General features: G+C 36.9%; 2 protein-coding genes across 5 annotated transcripts in view; one reads left to right on the top strand and one right to left on the bottom strand.

Annotated features, from left to right (window-relative positions):
• Positions 1–14,023, top strand: part of slit2 (slit homolog 2 (Drosophila)) — an 86,083-nt gene extending 72,060 nt beyond the window's left edge. For all 4 annotated transcript variants that reach the window (XM_065254706.2, XM_065254707.2, XM_065254705.2 and 1 more), the window contains 8 exons: positions 4,205–4,298; positions 6,090–6,227; positions 6,421–6,661; positions 6,749–6,879; positions 9,352–9,506; positions 9,859–10,147; positions 10,256–10,464; positions 12,457–14,023. In XM_065254706.2, coding sequence (XP_065110778.1) covers positions 4,205–4,298; positions 6,090–6,227; positions 6,421–6,661; positions 6,749–6,879; positions 9,352–9,506; positions 9,859–10,147; positions 10,256–10,464; positions 12,457–12,704 — 1,505 coding nt within the window. In that variant the 3' untranslated portion in view covers positions 12,705–14,023. The remainder of the gene's footprint in view (positions 1–4,204; positions 4,299–6,089; positions 6,228–6,420; positions 6,662–6,748; positions 6,880–9,351; positions 9,507–9,858; positions 10,148–10,255; positions 10,465–12,456) is intronic.
• Positions 14,024–18,333: 4,310 nt separating this feature from the next.
• The window catches only part of lrba (LPS-responsive vesicle trafficking, beach and anchor containing), a 336,519-nt gene continuing 335,098 nt past the window's right edge, over positions 18,334–19,754 (bottom strand). Inside the window, exon 56 of the mRNA XM_065254703.2 lies at positions 18,334–19,716. Within this exon, the coding sequence (XP_065110775.1) occupies positions 19,626–19,716 (91 nt within the window). The 3' untranslated portion in view covers positions 18,334–19,625. The remainder of the gene's footprint in view (positions 19,717–19,754) is intronic.

Below are 19,754 nucleotides of genomic sequence, written 5' to 3'. Positions count from 1 at the left end.
GGTTTTTAGCAGGTTTTATTGGTCAAATAGGTGGTCTCCCAGCATGACCAGCTAAAAGTGCCCAGAGACTTCCCAGGCTCATGTAGATGTGTGTAAATAGCACGAAGTGTGAAAACTCGTGTAATACATATGGGTGGTTCTCACGAAATCCAGATTTGGAAGGTGATCAGCATCAGAATTTTTAAAAAGCCCTTGAAAGGTGCATGTGTGTAAATTTTAGCGGCATCTAGTGGTGAGGTGCTGGTGAATTGCAACCAATGGCTCAGTCTACTGCGTACCCCTCATTTTTTAACCACATAGGGGCTGTTTACACTTGGTATTAAGATGTGTTTTCATCGATCGGATCACAAGTGGATGAGAGAGACACATTACGTTTACACCTGGTATTTAAATCTGTCTCTTTTGTCCACTTTCGACCGCATCTGTCCTGAATACTGTGAGGGGACGGTCTGTGAGACGGTGGGCGAGTCTCTCTGCTGTCATTCAAACGCGAGCGGGAGTAATGATGAGTTTATATGGACGCGAACTAATATTATGTCGGAGCCCACTGCTTGTTTAGCAAGTAAACGTGCTCCACAGTGTTTTGTTAGTGTATATGTTAGAGCTTTCTCTGAATTTTCAGAGCAATTGATGAAATAGGATCGCGCAACTTTCACACGCTTTCAAAACAAAACTACGGAGATCAGCCGATTTAGATGTATCAATGAAAGGCTAAAAATAGCGCTCTTCGCGTGTGTTCAGGCCAGAAGTCAAAAAAAGACTTAAAACTTGTGTTTAATACCTCAGATTAGATAAATGGGCGGAGAGAAGGCGGTCGCGTGTGGCTGTTCGAACACATTCAACCACATTTGCGTTCCGCAACTCCAAAGCGATCCGATCGAAAGTGGTTTCGACTACCTCTGGATGTGGTTGAAAGTGGTCGAAAGTGGCATTAACGTCGTCCACTTGTGATCCGATCGACGAAAACGCATGTTAATGCCAAGTGTAAACAGCCTCATAGAGAAGCTACGGTAGCCCCCACCAGACAAACATGTCATCGGAGACAACTTAGTAAAAAAAAGTTTGTCCATTAAGGGCTTCTGTAGAAACATGGCGGCACAAAATTGTGACTTCCATGTAAGGGGACCCTTGGTATATGTAAATAAAAACGTCTCATTATAAGGTAATAAACACATAATGGTTCATTATGAAAGGTCTTTATACAGCACTGATAATATAGTTTTGTATATTATTTTGCATTTCGGTCAAGAGATCCATCTAAAAATTACACACTGTACCAAATTTTTTTTTTGCACATAAAAAACAAGATTAAGGTCTGAACTTACAAAAACCATTATTTTTAGAGTATTTGAAAAAAAATTCCTATAGAATTATTTACTTTTTTAAGATTATCGTTATCAAAAATTATCATTACTTCAACATGATATTACATTAAATACATGCATTTACAAACTCATGTTTTGGTAATGAGAACTAAAAAGTTGTCTAGGTACTATGACAAACAAAATTTCAACTTTTATCTGGAGAGAAAAAATAAGAACTGTTTACCTGGTAGCCATCTTGAGTGTCACAGTCAATTATGTCCCTTCCAATAGTTTTTTTTTTAAAATGTTAGTTCCTTGAGGGCTTAAACAATAATTGAAAATTGTTGCGGACGATGAGAAAATTGGTCTTGGACACATTTATGTTCTTTATTATTGTCTCTGCATTTACAAATGATCACCAAATACCACGTGTTTCTTTACTGTAAATGTTTATAGTATAACATGCACTGAAGCTTTTTATTTATTAGATTTTTTTATTATAAATATTTCCATGTCAAAGAACCCAAATCCATTCATGGACATGTTGCGGTAATGAAAATTTTTCCTTGAATGTGGAAAAAAACAACAAAATTGGTTTGAATGATGTCATTTGAAATCATGTGCAAGATAGTACGTGAAGAGATGTTAACTATATGCTGCTTATTTTGATCCTCTTACTTTGCATTTAATTTTTTATCAAAATAATTCATGACACCTTTTAAGTCTAATTTCGCGAGAATCACCCACATGCCAAATTCCAATTTTGCGTGCATATGATACGCCTGTCCTTCCCGTTCCCTTGATATCTTTTTGTTCACTTAAATCTTTTTGTGTCGGTTTATCCATTGGTTTCTCAATTTTTTCTCAACCATTTTCGCTTGAATTTGCTTTAGGATGTTATTAAATATACAGGTTTCTTCATGTTTTTGTCTATTTTGTAAGCCATGGTCGCTTGGAGTTGGGGTTATAATTGGGTTTTGGGATGTCATTTTATGTAACAAAAAGTTTTTCTTACCCCAAACCCAAGCAACAAGGGTAAAAAATAGAAAAAAAAGAGAAACCAATACATAAAACGACACAAAAATATGCGCCGTCTTAAGTGAACAGGCTGGCGTATCATATGCACATAAAATTGGAATTTGGCATATGAATTGCACCCGTTTTCAATATTTATACGCATTTCCATGATACTGGGATCCCAGAAACCAGCTAACAGACCCACTTAACCAAACTGGTGCTCCAGATAAGATGGTATAAGCAGTTTTTTCTTTTCTGAAGGGTAGTCCTCTAATGTCTGAAATGCTTGCTTACAGTACGTCTTCTGAAACACAAACAAACATGTTGATTTTTTCTTTTTGCTGGGACTCAGGAACATGATATTTTAAGTGTTTATGGTATTTTGTCACCTTTTTTTGATATTAAAATAAAATGATTCAGAAATATGATTTGTATGTGCATCACATATCTGCAGATCTAATATAATGCAAGTATGGAGAAACTGTACTTTGATACAAAATCAGTTCAATACCGTTTTTTATAAAATACTGGTAGAAGTAGTCATTACTCAATAAAGTATTGAGTATCAACTCAGTTTGTTACTGTACCTGCATGTTTTTTGACGGTGTACTTGCATGCCTCAAATGCCGACTTAGTTAAGTATTAATGGAAACACTGTCAGCTTGTGTTTCAAGCCCCCCTTACTTAACTCTTTCCCCGCCAGCATTTTTCATGATTTTCACAAAAGATTAATGCCTTCCAGAAAATGCTCCTTTTCAAATATATAAACATACAATATATGAAATAAAAGAACAGACCCTCTGCTTTTAAACAAAAAAATCCGTTTCATCCTACCTTCATGTGTTTTGTTTTTATCACCTCTCAAATATGTGTAGGTTTCATCAAAAACACAAAATTTTGAGCAAAGAGCTGAGATAATTCCATTTTTGTGAAGGACTTTTGATGGAGATCAGATGCAGAGCGATCTTTAAAACATACACGGACATACAGCTGTTTGCCCTAGGGCATTACTTCCGGTTTTTATAAGTTGCAGAATAGTGGTGGATAATAGCGGTATTGCAGATTGACGAGATAACTCGTCAATGTCAGGGAAAGAGTTAAAAATGCACTTTTAAATGTGTTTCTAGCAGAAAATGAGTGACAGTATACAAATATTATATAAATCCATCTGTTCTTCTTTGTGTAATCTACTTTAAACCGCACAAAAAACAGGCTGTTGGGGATCTCCTATCATTGTGATGTCACATTGATTACGCCCAAACCATAACCGCTTACACACCCTGCCTTATGAGCGAGTAGTTCAACCTTTTGCAAGAGACACGTTTTGATGTGTAAGCGCTCTACCTCCTACTTTGCATACGGGGAGGGGAACAGAAGCTCTCTTTGCATTTAAAGAAACACATACAAAAACAACACATTTTTCATTGCAGCCACAAATGGCCATGTTCAACATCATATAATGAAAGATCTGTGGTGTATTTTGAGCTGAAACTTTACAGACAGATTCTGAGGATACCAGAGACTATTTTTATATTGCTGAAAATGCCTAGGTTAGGGGCCCTTTAAAATCTAAAATATTGTATCTGTTCATTTTACCTGGCAGTGCAAATACAAAAGCCCATAGCATTGGTTATGTATTTGGAAAACACCTAAACAAAATCATTTTTTTAATCTTTTATTTAATGTATACTTTGTAAACTTTATTGTTAGGACTGTTAGTAATGCCACTGTATTAGTATTTATCATTATTTTCAAAAGCATACTATATTACAGTATAGCACTCCTGAAATGATGTTATCATGTCAGTCCAATAATTTGATTATTTATTGTAAGCCTCCTCCCACTTTTTATGTCTGTTCATCACAATGTTTGTGTGTTTGCAGGTGAGCTATGTGAAGATAAGCTGGATTTCTGCGCTTCAGAGTTGAACATGTGTCAGCATGACTCCAAATGTATTCGGACTGCTAAGGGCTTCACGTAAGTCTGCTCACCGCGACCTTGCGTCCTTGCATGGTCCGTTCACCACAAAAAAATGACTCGTAATTGGCCGCTCTGTAAGACTATTTCACAGTCACTTCCTAATTGGCTTGCTGCTTGCTAGATAAGCCGTGAAATGGGCCAGACTTTACACCGATTGCGATGATCATGGTGCTGTGACTCCAGGGTCGAACAGCGGCATAAAATAAGTGCCACAGAGCAGATGTTTTCAGGACATCGGTAAAGTGCAGACATTTCTACTCGTATACGAACATGTCTTCAAAAGACACATTTAAATACTTCCCTGTAAAAACAGCGCATAGGCAATTTCTGCAGTCACTCAAACCTGTTGGATCCAAATCCTTTTCGGATACGATTTCATTGCTTGCTCTCCACCAGACGTCCAGCTCTCTCCCTCCAATCATCTTCTATTTCACTCACGCCAAAACAATCTCCTTGTTCAGATGTGTGCGTGTGTTCGCTTCTCCGTTGATCTGCGTAAGCGAGCAGCAGGCCACATAAGTTCATCTGGTGTGTTTTTATGCCCAACAGTGCAGATGTTAACACAACACTAGAGTTGTGTGGAATGCAGCTGTAGTCTCGGAGGTTCTGCGCGGGGTTTGGCTTCTGATATTTCATTACAGGTCTCCTGTTGGGTTTACTATAAAAATGGGCTGGAGAGGGTGTTTTAAAGATGATATGATGCGATATGATGGGATGATGAATGTGTTTATGTAGCAACGAGAGCTTTTGGGGTGCGTGTACGGTCACGGAAAATCATTTTAATGGTTTAACGGATCGGAGAATAGGAAACCTTGATATTCTTATATAATTAGAGAAGTCTAGCTTGAGAGAACACAGAATAGATTTCACTCTTATTGTTGAGTAAGAAAATACAGATCGCTACCACACCAACATACAGTATATAGCACCTGTGAAGTGTGCATGTTTAAAGTTAAAACACTTTAAAACACGTACAGTGCTGTATGAAGTGGAAAATGTGACTATATAGTAATAAATATAATGCATTTTTAATTCTGTTAAATCTAAATGTTTATAGGGTAAACTAACTTTTGATTGTTTTAAATGAATTGCATACTGAGAGTTACAATTTCTAACAGAGGTTCATTTCTTCACCTTTTACTCTCCCAGAATGAATCTTAAAGGAAAACAGCACCGTATTTCAATATTTTACTATGTTCTTAACTCAACTTAGACTAATTAATACATACTTAAGTTTATTCAATGCGTACACTTAATCTTTGTACAACGCGTCATGAATGTGTTACCATTTAGCCTAGCCCCATTCATTCCTTAGGATCCAAACAGGGATGAATTTAGAAACTAAGTGGTCTTCCGCCATAAAACATAGTTCTCATTTTTTATCCGCTTAAAAAATCACCACGTTTTATTTTGTGCCACCATACTTACTCATGTAACTACTCATGTTACAGTCTTTAAATAGGGAAAACATGGAAGTGTTTGGTGGCTTCTAAATTCATCCCTGTTTGGATCCTATGGAATGAATGGGGCTAGGCTAAATGCTAACACATTCACAACACGCTGTACAAAGATTAAGTGCACACATTGAAAAAAGATAGGGATGTATTAATTAGTCTAAGTTGAGGTAAGAACATAGTAAAATATTGAAAACGGTGGTGTTTTCCTTTAAGATATTGAAAATGTGTTTAACACATGGCTTCTTCAATTTCATGAAAATAAACAATGGCATAGAGGTCAAGTTAAAGGTGTGGGTTTTAATGTTGTGCTGATGTGCTTGTATTTGTACAGGTGCGAATGTACTCCAGGTTACACTGGAGAGCACTGCGAGGTGGATTTCGATGATTGTGGAGATAATAAGTGTAAAAACGGAGCTCAATGTATTGATGCTGTGAATGGCTACACCTGTGTGTGTCCAGAAGGGTACAGGTGAGCATGAATACGCTGTCAGAATAAAGGTACTGGGATAGTACATTTGAGGTACTAATATGCCCCCTTTAGGTACAAAGGTGTACTTTTTTGAAAGGGTATTTTTTGGGAGTGTACACATTTATACTACAGTGATCACTTACAGATCATCCACAAAGAGATCTAAAATGTGTCATGTTGTATTTACATGCAGTGGGTTGTTCTGCGACTTCACCCCACCAATGGTACTACCCAGAACAAGTCCCTGTGACCACTACGACTGTGCCAACGGTGCACAGTGTGTTGTCAAAGACACGGATCCGTTGTGTCAGTGTCTCCATGGTTACGAAGGCGTGCACTGTGAGAGGCTGGTCAGCGTCAACTTCATCAATAGAGAATCTTTCCTGCAGATCCCATCCAACCTCATCTCAGAACAGGCCAATATATCACTACAGGTATACGTTATATGCAGTGTGGACGTTATTCTACTAAAAAATGAAGTTTAAATTTATAATCATTTGTATTGTCTGTGTGTGTTATAGATCGCCACAGATGAGGACAACGGTGTTTTGCTGTATAAAGGAGATAATGAACACATTGCTGTTGAGCTTTACAGAGGCAGACTGAGAGTCAGTTATGACTCTGGATCATATCCCCCATCTGCCATCTACAGGTACACATTAAAAGTACTGGTAACACTTTATTTGAAGGGGTGTTCTTAAGACTGACATGACCCCTTTATAATCATGACATGACATGTGTCATGAACATAAAAGAGATTTTATGTGCATTTATGACAACTGTCATTAAGTGTCATTTGTTCAGTTATGTCATTTTTAATGCAAAGATGACATTGTTTGAAAGTTCTTTATGACGACAACTTGAAATAAACCAATACAACATAACTTGTCATAAATCTGTCAAAAACATGACATAGCAGAATAATTATCAAATTGAAAAAAATACCTAGCTTTATGGGTTAAAGGAACAGTATGTAGGATTGTGGCCAAAACTGGTACTGCAATCACACAACTAGTGGCCAATACGCAAAATGACAACATAAACATCAGTTGAGGGCTGCAACTCCACTTTTTAAATGACAATATCCTTGCCAGGCCACTCATGTCAGTGATATAAATATTTGAAATGAAAATTAATTCTTAATGTCTAGTGACATATCAGGGCCATTTTATGATTAATTTATATACATTTCTTACATACTGTTCCTTTAACATTACATTAAACCGTCATTTAAATGTCATTTAGTGTTAATAATGTGTCAAATTATTTAAAATACCTTAACAAAATGCAACCGACACGTCAAAAGATTATACTTAACGTAATGTATGTGCACAATACATAAAAAAACTGACAACTAACAGAACTTGTTCTTCCTCATACAGAGGGTTCTGAAATTTTCTGACATAGAAGAAAAAACTGACAAAATATTTAATTAATTAAATTAATTAATTTAATGTAATAAACTGTTTTTTTTCCAGCGATATAGACCCACCGCTGCATGGCTTAACATGTTATTGTACTTTTTTATTTATTATTTTAGGTGATTTGGTCTCCGAATGCAATAAAATGTAATTTTATCAATTTGAATTATTATTATTATTATTATTATTATTATTTAATGATTGATTTTATTTGTTAAACACATGGAGGAAACTTAGAACTGAAGAATATTTATGATGTTGTTATAAAATGACAGAGTATTAACACTTAATGAGATTTTAATGACAAATTATATTTGTACCACTGTTGTTGAGGTCAAGAAAAATATTCATGGCGCTGTTATAAAACTATATGACAGAGTATTAACACTTAATGACATATTAATGACAAATTCAATTTGTATCACTGGTAAAAAGTGGTCAGTTATGTTGTTTTGGTTATGTCAAGTTGTCATAACAAGTTATGATGTATTGGTTAATGTGAAGTGCTCATAACAAAGACATATCAAACAATGTCGTCTTTGCATTAAAAATTACATAATTAAACGAATGACACTTAATGACAGTTGTCATAAATGTGCATAAAATCTCCTTCATGTTCATAGCACGTGTCATGACATGATAATAAATGTGTCATGTCAGTCTTATGAACCCTTCATGTAAAGTGTTACCAAAGTACATTATAAACACACACCTGCTTTATAAAACAAGTAATTTTGACTATAATTTCTGATTGATCGAGTGCGATGAACCTCCTAAGACCAAAGCTTTTGCTTGGCTTGCATTTCAGATTTCTTCCAGCTATTTGCGGTTAGGAAGAACCAATAAATATAATAACCAAATATTTTTCTTTAAACATGAAGTGTAATTGTCCACATTTGTGTACAACAGGTTCCAGTTACACAGAATTAAGTATTATTAGTGCAAACAGCAAAAAATGTGATGTCCACGTATGTGGACACACCAGGTCTTAGGAGGACAAAGCTGTAGTAAAATGATGATAAACACACACCACATGACAGCACATACTGTACTTCTGAACCATGATGCTATTGCTTATTGACCATATGCAGCCTACAGTACATTTAGGCCAATGAACCATATGCACCCTGCATGTTATCCAAGTTGATGTCCCATAGTTAGGTTATGAGACATTAACTTGGATTACAGGCAGGAGGATCATCAAGTTTGATTTTAACCATTACTTTTTAGTTTAATTTCAATCTTGGACATGACCCTATTCATTCAATATTAAACATATTAAAGTCATGTCGCAGAATTTTTACAGGTTTTTATTATTACGTGGCAGAAAATGACTTATGAATAATAGATGTCTGTTAATTGAACATTGTTGATGCAGGTTTCTAAGACTTCAGGGGACACATTTAGTATGAATGTATTGAGGAAAGAAAAAGGATTGGCTGATTGTATAAGCATAAACCCAAAAAGTTTTTTTTTAATTTTCAAACTTAAACGTGAAAATTGTACATTTTCCTCTGAAGCCTCATCAATTTACTCCTTCCTTGTTTCTGACAGCCCAATAGCTCAAGAAAAACACTGTCTGCAGTTGTATTACCCTTACTAACTCTCTCTCTCTCTCTCTCTCTCTCTCTCTCTCTCTCTCTCTCTCTCTCTCTCTCTCTCTCTCTCTCTCTCTCTCTCTCTCTCTCTCTCTCTCTCTCTAGTGTGGAGACGATAAATGATGGCAGTTTTCATGTAGTAGAGCTGGTAGCAAAGGATCAGTCTCTGTCTCTGTCTATTGATGGAGGCAGCCCCAAATCCATCACTACTGCTAACAATCCAAGTGCAGTTCCCAGCCCGGCTCCGCTTTATCTCGGCGGTATGTACAGTGTAATCCACCCAGCATTACACACTTCATTTAAAAAAAGTTACCATAACTAAAGCTTAAAAACACAATTTCCTTACATCCCAAATATACAAATGTAGTGTGATATCAAAGCCTGACCTTCAAGGATTAATTACTTATGAAATGCAAATGAACATAGGATTGGGTTATCCCAAGAATAAACTGGCAATGGTTTTACATTTTAAAACGTGAAACGTCTAATAACCAAACATCTGGCTTTCTCACACACAGCAAATATCAGAGACACAAACCAGACTTGAACGATTTTACTTGTAATATCATGTCATGTTTATCAATTTATGATTTAATTCTCCTCCTCTATCAGGAATTCCACAGCAGTCTGGATTGGCCTCATTGCGTCAAGGTCCCGGCAGGAACGGATCCAGTTTCCACGGCTGTATCCGAAATCTCTACATTAATGACCAGCTGCAGGACCTCACCCAGTTCTTACTGCAGGAGGGGGTGGTGCCAGGCTGCCAGCCGTGTCAGCAGAGTGTGTGCGTCCATGGCCAGTGCCACACGACCGGACACTCGTCCTTCAGTTGTGAGTGTGAGGCGGGGTGGACCGGTCAGCTGTGTGACCAGCAAATCAACAACCCGTGTGATGGGAACAAGTAAGTATGCTTGATATTTACTATACTTTACCCCTAAACTTGGCCATCGACTGCTCTGGCACTCTATACTTTGTGTTTTCACACACTTTTCCCTTTTTTTTTTTTTAGATGTATTCACGGCTCCTGTCTGCCCATAAACTCATACTCGTACAGCTGCCGCTGTCATCCGGGCTTTGTTGGTGTGTTGTGCGATGAAGAGGAGCAGTCGAGTCCCTGTCAGTTCATAGCGTGTAAACACGGGCGCTGTCGCATTTCAGGCCTGGGGAAGGCTTACTGCGAGTGCAACAGCGGATATACGGGACAAAACTGTGACAGAGGTATGACTATGGGCAGGTTTCACCCATTATACAATTTTTAATCTTGTAACAGGTTACAGTTTCAAAGTAGCTTTCCCAGCTCTGGCCCTAACTGTCTGTAAATGCTTACAATAAGTTGGCGTGCCTTATTGTTGACATGAAATGCTAACCTTTTCTTTAACTAATCTTGCGTTTTATTATTGTTATTATACTAACACTTATTTTGAACCTTCCCCAAACCTTCAAGCTGCTACCGAAAGTGGTATGGACCCCACTCAGGTCCGCCAGGTGAGGGGTGCATGTGTGTCTGTGTTTTGGGATGGGTCATTTTAAATTTCTACTTTACAGTAAAAAATTCCTGGTTGCCTTACATTTTTTAGATTTACAAGACTTAACTTATTTTAACTTTAAGGGGCAGGGTTCCCAGACAGGGTTTAAATGAATCCATGAGTAGGGCTTAGTTATATTAGGACATTTAAGTAGTTTAAAGGGTCACTCCACTTTTTTTGAAACTATGCTCATTTTACAGCTCGCCTAGAGTTAAACATTTGATTTTTATCGTTTTGGAATCCATTCAGCTGATCTCCGGGTCTGGCTCTAGCACTTTTAGCATAGCTTAGCATAATCTATTGAATCTGATTAGACCATTAGCATTGAGCTCAAAAATGACCAAAGAGTTTCGATATTTTTCCTGTTTAAGGACTTTGCTGCCGTAACATGGCTGCAGCCGTAACATGGCTATTACGCAGCGTCCGACAATAGTCCCCTTGGTAACTTTTAATAGCAGGGGACTATTTTCGGGCATTGCGTAATATCATTACGCCTCCTGCAGCCATGGTACGGCAGCAAAGTTTTTGATTATTAAGCAGGAATGAGAGTATAGTTCCTGGCCATATCTGCCTAGAAAATCACAACTTTTAATTTTCTATTGGTCTTAGTACACGATGTAACTACAGAAGAGACAAGTTTTAAATAGGAAAAATATCTAAACTCTTTGGTTATTTTTGAGCGTGATGCTAATGGTCTAATCAGATTCAATGGATTATGCTAAGCTATGCTAAATGTGGTACCGTACCGCCAGACCCAAAGATCAGCTGAATGGTTCCAAAATGGTACAAATCAAATGTTTAACTCTAGGGGAGCTGGAAATAAGCATATTTTCAAAAAAAAGAGGAGTATCCCTTTAAAAAGCAAACATTACAATAAATATTAGAGGTGTGCGTCTTGAGACAAAACAACAACACTGATATATGTTAAGATATGTCAATGCAAGGTGTTTTTAAATTAAGACATGCATTTTAGTCTGGGACTTTAGTCTGGGATGAGCCCTGTCTGGGAATCATCCCCTATGGGGTGGTTTCCCGGACAGGAATTATCTTAAACTAGGACTAGAGCTTAGTTTAATTAGGAAATATAACTACACTGTAAAAAATTTGCTGTAATTATGCAGCTGGTTGCCAGTAACTTACTGTAGAAGATAAAAACTGAAAATGTTTCATGTTCATTTAACTCTAAACAAACTGTTTCAAGTAAATAACATAAATGTAAAATCTACAGTAAGTTACTGGCAGCTAGTTGCCAGTAATACCCATTAATACTGTAATTTCTACAGAAATTTTTTACAGTGTAGTTTTAACAACCATGCCTTACTAAAAACATTACTTGTGCACATTTTGAGGCAAAACACAGGGCACTGATGTATTTTAAAAAGAGATGTTATTAGGTTGGACAGTTCTTACATTTTCCTGTCCGGGAAACCGCCCCTTTATGTTACAGCAACTTATGACTTGCAACCAGGATTTTTTTGGTTTTTAACCACTAAAACAGCCCACCAAGCATCTTTTTTACTTGTGTTTTCTTAGGGGTAACCTTTAAATATTTTCCTAGGAAAAATATAATAGCAAGATCATGACTGATATACTAAATGAAAATACTCTCTCTCTTCATTTACTATACATGTGATGTAGTGCTATACAGCTATACTCAATGATTTTATTTTGGATCTTGCCGTAGAGATGGCGTGTCGGGGGGAACGGGTCCGAGATCACTATCAGACGCAGCAGGGATATGCAGCGTGCCAAAGCACAGAGAAGGTCTCCCGCTTAGAGTGTCGGGGCAGCTGTGGTGACGGGACGTCCTGCTGCGCCCCCCTCCGCAGCAAGCGCAGGAAATACACCTTCCAATGCACAGACGGATCCTCTTTTGTACAGGAAGTGGAAAAGGTTGTCAAATGTGGCTGCACAAAATGTCCTTCTTCCTAAAAACGAAACGGAAGAAATATATCCTCACACCCCTCGTCCTTCTTGTTTGAAGTCCCCCTGTTTTGTTCTACCTTTATTTGTCAGTGTTGGACTAATGTTTTTCCTTCAAAGGAGATAATGGATTACTGTAAGATAAAGAACAAACCTATTTTTTATTATGAAGCGGAGAAAAAAAGACAAAAAATAAATCTTAGAGGGTTTTTTATTTGCCATCATTTTAGGAACTGTGATGTTTTTTTTTTACTTTTTTCAAAACCACCTCAGACGAGCACGGAAAGCATACACATCCTCTTAACACGTTGTGTGTGTCGATCTTATACGTGATATTTTTGGACTGTGGCTAACTCATTTCACCTGGACTTCAATAAGGTGAGATAAAGAATCACTATGGAGACTGCAAGGGGATTGGCTGAGAGCACCGGTGTCCCCTCCTACTTACAGCATACCACTCAAGCAAACGCTATCATAGCTGCTCCTCTTCATTCACTAACACAGTTACACACCTGTACACCTTAAACACTAGGTGTTCACAGATAATGCTCTTCAAGCATGCACATAAACACACACACACACACACACACACACACACACACACACACACAAGCACACACTTCTGACTCACTTTATAAACAATGTGTATTTATTGTATCAAAAATACTGTTACATTACTTATACTCAGTATAGCCCTTGTTTGTTTTTCCTGGAGTTACAGTTGGAATTTCTTAATATATATTAATTTATATTCGTCCTCTTACCGATTTAAATCACTCATAGTTTACTGAGTAGGTTAACTAACGTTGTGTCTCCTTCATTTGGTTGGTTTGACCAATGGGACTGTTGTATTTACGATAAAAAAGAAAAAAAAGAAGAAAAAATAACTCTGTGGTGTTATAAATCTTCAAATGTGAAGTGAAAACCTTGTATATTTTTGTCCAATCTCCTAAAAATGTGTATGGTGACACAGACGTGCTTTATATTAGAGTTTAAATGTATAGTTAAAAATGTCCCCATGTATTCTGAATAGAGCACATACACCATAGGTCAAAATAACAGTAGCCTCCATAGCTGTCAATAAACCTCTTTTTAAAATGTTCTCCTTGCGAATCCTTTTTAATGATATACGAATAGAAAGAAAACTGTGACTTTTCTAAATGATACTACTTTGTTACCACTCTGTTTCCCCAATGTTAACATGTTGCTGCTAAATTGGTATTGTAGACTTTGGATGACGATGCTTATGTTTATTGTAGAGGACATTGCTCATTCATTGAGCAAACTGTTTTACTGATCATGAATAAAGATCTCCCCTCCCTCAACAAGCTGCTTTCTTTTGCTTTAACCGCACGCATGAAATGATGAAATGATCATTATCTCACTTTTACCCAGCTACTTAATAAATAAATGCAAATTATAAGAATATTTTAGCATCTAAAAGCTTAATCTTGGGCCTCATTTATAAAGCCTGCGTACGCACAGATTTGATCGTAAAGTGTGCGTAGGCGAAAATCCACGGCAAAGTCCATATTTATAAAAAACGTCTTTGACGTGGAAAAGTGCTTAGCGCCACGTCAGGGTCTGAGCAGACGTATGCACTTTTGCTTGTCTGATTGCTGCAGGTTTTTGGAAATATAAGCTATTCTTGCTGTTTGAAATTCGGTTTAAACATTGACAAGCGCTTTTTATATGTCTGACATTAATTACGCATCGTTTAAAGGCGGAGATCTGAAACTGCTCGGCTGCGCGCACAAGTTCAAGTTCATTTCTGATTTATAGATTTGAAAGGGGTACGCGCGTTTTCTGCGCGTACGTTCGGTTTATGAATCACACGTACGCATTTTAGTGAAATGATCGTAAGATCAAATTTAGGATGTTTTTTACGCAGCATTTTATAAATGAGGCCCCTTATCTTGACGCGTTAGCTGAAAATATGTCAATTACAATGTACTAAAAATAGTAATATACTACGGAGCCCCTAAGGGGACATGGAGCAAAAATTAAATAAAGTTTAGTTTCGCGTGCACACGTGAAACTATTGCGTGCTCACGTGAAACTATCGCGTGCGCACCTGAAACCATCGCGTTTAGTTTTGCATGCTCACGTGAAACTATCGCGTGCTCACGTGAAACTATCGCGTGCTCACGTGAAACTATCGCGTGCTCACGTGAAACTATCGCGTTTAGTTTTGCATGCTCACGTGAAACTATCGCGTGCTCACGTGAAACTATTGCGTTTAGTTTCGCATGCTCACGTGAAACTATCGCGTGCCCACATGAAACTTTCACTTTCACATGCGCACGCGGTAGTTTCACTAGCCTGACGTTGTCATACTCAATTCTAGTCAGAATTTGAGTCTGATACCGCTCCATTGAGCTATAATTATGAGGCGTGTCTCAACCAAAAAATGTCTCTGCACTCAATTGGATAGACCTACGACCAATCAGAGCACATGAAACAAAACTTTAGATTTTTTTACCCCATTGTTAAAAACCTTAGGGGCTCGGTAATATACAAACAACTATAATGTAAACAAAATTGACATTACTGGTCATTTGTTAAAAAGCAATATCCTGTTTCAAATCTTGTATATTATTCATAAATAACCAACATCTTCTTATACAACAGCTATAAAGAGAGGAATGTAACAGAATAAGCATATTGTATATGTGCATGTTAACTGACACTGTAATTCTCCCAGACCTATAAGAATTTAATTATGAGCAAAACCACTATTATAACATTATACACCTAAAGCCACACCTGAAGCTGTTTAATCATAATGGATAATAATATTCACACAGAGAGTACAAAACTGTAGAAATGGCGTTTTTGTACAGTATGATAATTTAGGTGCATCGATTTTGTTTTGGTAAATTTCAAAGTGATATATAATAATCGAGATATTATTTCGGACTCTCATTCATTGCAACAGCAACCTGGATGCTGCCATGGTTGCTCATGGGTGCTTGAACATTATTTTAGACAATCACCCGAATTTTAAGGGGATAGTTCACCCCAAAGTGAACATTTTCTCGTCATCGTGTTGTTTTAAAGGTGCAAAGTGGGACTTTTAAGGATCTCAGGATAAAAATGCAATGTTATATACATAACTATATCATCAGTGGTGTTTAAAGACCTTACAAAATGAACTGTATTGTTTTTATGACCTTAGCATGAGCAGTTTTTATCTACACAAACTGCAGGTCCCCTTAAGCTGCATTTAGACTAGCAGCGACTAGCAGTAGCAGAGCGAATTGATATCAATGGAAGCTTGGCGTCTTCCGGCAACACGAGCGATAGTGACCGTTGGCGACTGGATGGAACAGTCCAGTCGCGCGACAAAGTTAAGAAATGTTTAACTTTATGCAAATAATGAACAACTTTTGGGAGCGACTACCAATGAGAATGAAGCAATGGAGTTCACATCATCCGTCTCTCGTCAGTTACTGGAGTAGACGGTACTCATTTGTTAATGGCAACCAGATTTAGAAACGCCTCTTTTGAAAGAGACAAGCGACACAGCGACAAAGTGGCGTATAATGTGAAAGTACCTTTACATGGGAGTCGCTGTCGTGTTTTTACAGTAGCCCTAAACTGAGAGACTGAGCTTGTTTTGTCACTAAGCTGTCTCAGACGATGATGTGTTTATCCTGTGGCGGCTACGATAGCCACTATGCTTTTCGAAAACAAGGGGGAGCTGCGTTCTGAGCTGTTGGTTGCAATTCATAGTCTTACCGCTAGATGTCTCTTAAAGTCCCACATTGCACCTTTAAACCTGTGTAAGTTTCTTTATTCTTTTAAAACAACAGAAGCTATTCTGATTAATGATGGTAAACATACAATGACGTACCCATTGACTTTCATAGTAGTAAAAGCAAATACTATGGAGGTCAATGGATGCCATCAACTGTGTGCTTACTATCATTTATCAAAATATCTTATTTTGTACTCCACAGTACAAACAAAAGGTTTAAAACAACATGAAGGTGAGTCAATGTAAATGTTTATTTTTGGGTGAACTATCCCTTTAAATGTCATTTGACTAATAACTCAAGAAAATGTACTCCTGACAGCTGATGGTCCACAGTCCCAAACCTTGAATCGCTGCCCTTTATTGGCGCCCAAAGTGTACCCCACTGCCGTCTTATCAATGCCACCAGGCCGCTAGTTTTATGCTTCTTTTAAAGCAAAACACCACAGTTTTTCAATATTTTACTATGTTCTTACCTCAACTTAGACAAATTAATACATCACAATCTTTTTTCATTGCGTGCACTTAATCTTTGTACAGCGGGTCGTGAATGTGTTAGCATTTAGCCTAGGCCCATTCATTCCTTAGGATCCAAACAGGGATGAATTTAAAAACCACCAAACACTTCCAAGTTTTCCCTATTTAATGAATGTAAGGAAGACATGGAAGTGTTTGGATCCTAAGGAATAAATGGGGCTAGGCTAAATGCTAACACATTCACTACGTGCTGTACAAAGATTAAGTGCATGCATTGATAAAAGATAGGTATGCATTAATTTGTTATAAGTTGAGGTAAGAACATAGTAAAATATTGAAAAACTGTGGTGTTTTCCTTTAAGGCTAAACTTTAGGCATTTTAAAGCATACATTCAGTTCCACGTTGCACTTTAATTACTGGAAATGATTAATTACTTTCACCTTAATGTCTCACCATAGATACCATCTTTGAAATCTAACTGAAGATGTCAAGTTTTGCTTGGCACGGTTCTTGCACAGTTCCTGGTTGTCTTACTTGCAGCCATACTTTGGTATTGCTTTCATTGAATCAGGTAGAGCAGCTATATTTGGAAGAGCACTGCTGCCATCTTGTGATCTGAATGTAATACTTGCACTCAGTTTTCCAAAATGTATACAGACCAGGGAGTATACGTGATTATTTAAGAAATAATGTTTTAAAATATTATTTAGGTAATAATGCGAACATAGGCTTCATAAAAGTAAACATATTCATATTACGTAAAACATCGACGCTAACACTAATATAGAATCTATTATAAACATTTTAACAAATAAGTACAGAGAATATGCTTTAATAATTATAATTATAGTACTTGATTCCACTGCGCAAACTGCTACAACATATGTGCTATGGCGAGAGATAAGATCATAGTTGTGGCCAATTAAATTTTTCACTAAAATTAGTTATTCAGCTGTTGCTGAAAAAAACCCCACACACAGCTAAACACACTTTCATAACTCAAGGCACGTTGCCTGATTTTATACAGATATATTTGGTATTCAAGCTTTCTTAATTTTTGCTACATGACATACTGACAAGTAGTTAAATTTTTTTTTTCTATGGTCACTGCAGCTAAATTATAGTAAGGATTTACCTCTAAACAACAGTGACCTCTAGCGGGCACTATGGGATACTGCATGTAATAAAAGTTAGAGACTGCTTTTTCATCGCGCGGTTGTTTAATTTTAACTCTATTCAGATTTTGTAAATCTTGTTTTTTTTTCAGGAATATCCTCAGATGTTTATGAAATACTCTTTTTCATGACTGCACTATGATGCATAATGACCCACAAAGTTAATACTTACGAACACACAATATTTTTTTGTTGTTAAACAGCATACAAAGTAGTACAAGGCAGAATATATAACAAAAGATGTTGTAGGAGGGTTTTTTATTGGTACAAAATGCCATTTTATTGTTTGAATTCATCTCACACGTCATAAGACGCTCATTCCAAACCGATTGCCATAGATTTCAGACAAAACATGATATAACATTAATGATAGCCACAACTATTACAACAAACAAAAGTTTTTTGTAAGTGTTAGAATCACACCATGGTTGAATTGAATCAAAAATGTCACAAACCCCTGCTGGCCCTGAGTGTAGACTATAGGTTAAATGTTTAACTGATCATATTATGGATCATACCGGCTATATAAGGAATTTTTCAATTTTTCAGATGTTAATCTCTAGTATACTTTAAAAGGCTTCGCGCCCACATGTTCATTATCTCTAGTACATAAACTAAGGGTAAAAGCACATTGGTGAAAAACTCTTTTTGATGACACTTTAATCCAATGAATGTGATTTCTTTCTCACAGAAACAAAAAGCTGCATGCTTATAAACAAACCAAAAAGATAAAATGATAAACACAAACACCCCCAATCACTTTTTCCACACAATGAGATGAATTAACATCATATCTAAATTACTCACGCTTTAAACACCCCTATAGTTAACAAAGTGACATCATTATGTGATCACATAAAAGGTCCGTTCACATTTAACCAACAAATGAAAAACGTCAGAAATGCTCTCATTAAGAAAAAGTCCTCTTTTCATTCAAGTGAACATTTAAAGCAGATGCCTTGATATGTCTTTATCGTATTAAATCTATTATAAATATAACTGAATAGAAGGAACAATGCAGTCTAGCTGAATAACTTGATTCGTCCCAAAGTAGGAGGCAGCTTCCTGTTAACTTGGAAAACTTAGGGAACCATAAAACAGAGCGGCGTTGTGTCAAAATAATCACAGCAAACAAAACAAAACAAAAATCAATCACCCATTCAATTGAAAATAAAAAATCAATTCTATCCATGGACATTATATGGAAAATAGGAATTTAGATATTGACCACTAGGACTTCTTTTAACTAGAGTTGAGCTGAAAATAGACTTTTACAGCTAAAAATATTTTTTTTGTTTGTTTTCATATATTAGCTAAAGTATATAACCCCTCCCTAGAATAATAGGAAATTTCATAAGACCTACAAAATATAGCAATGAACCATCTTTAAAAAATAGTTTTGCTTCTTTAAATATTTAGAATACATTCATGACTATTGGTAGTAGTGCCTTTTTGAACGGTGGCAGGGTGGCTTTGCTCTGCCTCTTCCATTGTCATGGTTGCCATGGTCGTCAATTGGGTCAGTATCTAGTTTGGTATTCGTGGTGCCATCTGTTGAAGTCATTGTAGAAGAGGACAATGCTACCAGACGCCATACCAGTGATGATGCATCTACACAGAGGAGACAAGTACACAGTGAAATAGAGGAA

This window comes from Paramisgurnus dabryanus, chromosome 4, assembly GCF_030506205.2.
Source record: "Paramisgurnus dabryanus chromosome 4, PD_genome_1.1, whole genome shotgun sequence".
NCBI lineage: Eukaryota > Metazoa > Chordata > Actinopteri > Cypriniformes > Cobitidae > Paramisgurnus > Paramisgurnus dabryanus.
Note: the sequence above shows the minus strand (reverse complement) of the source record. Positions and strands in the feature narration are given on the sequence as shown.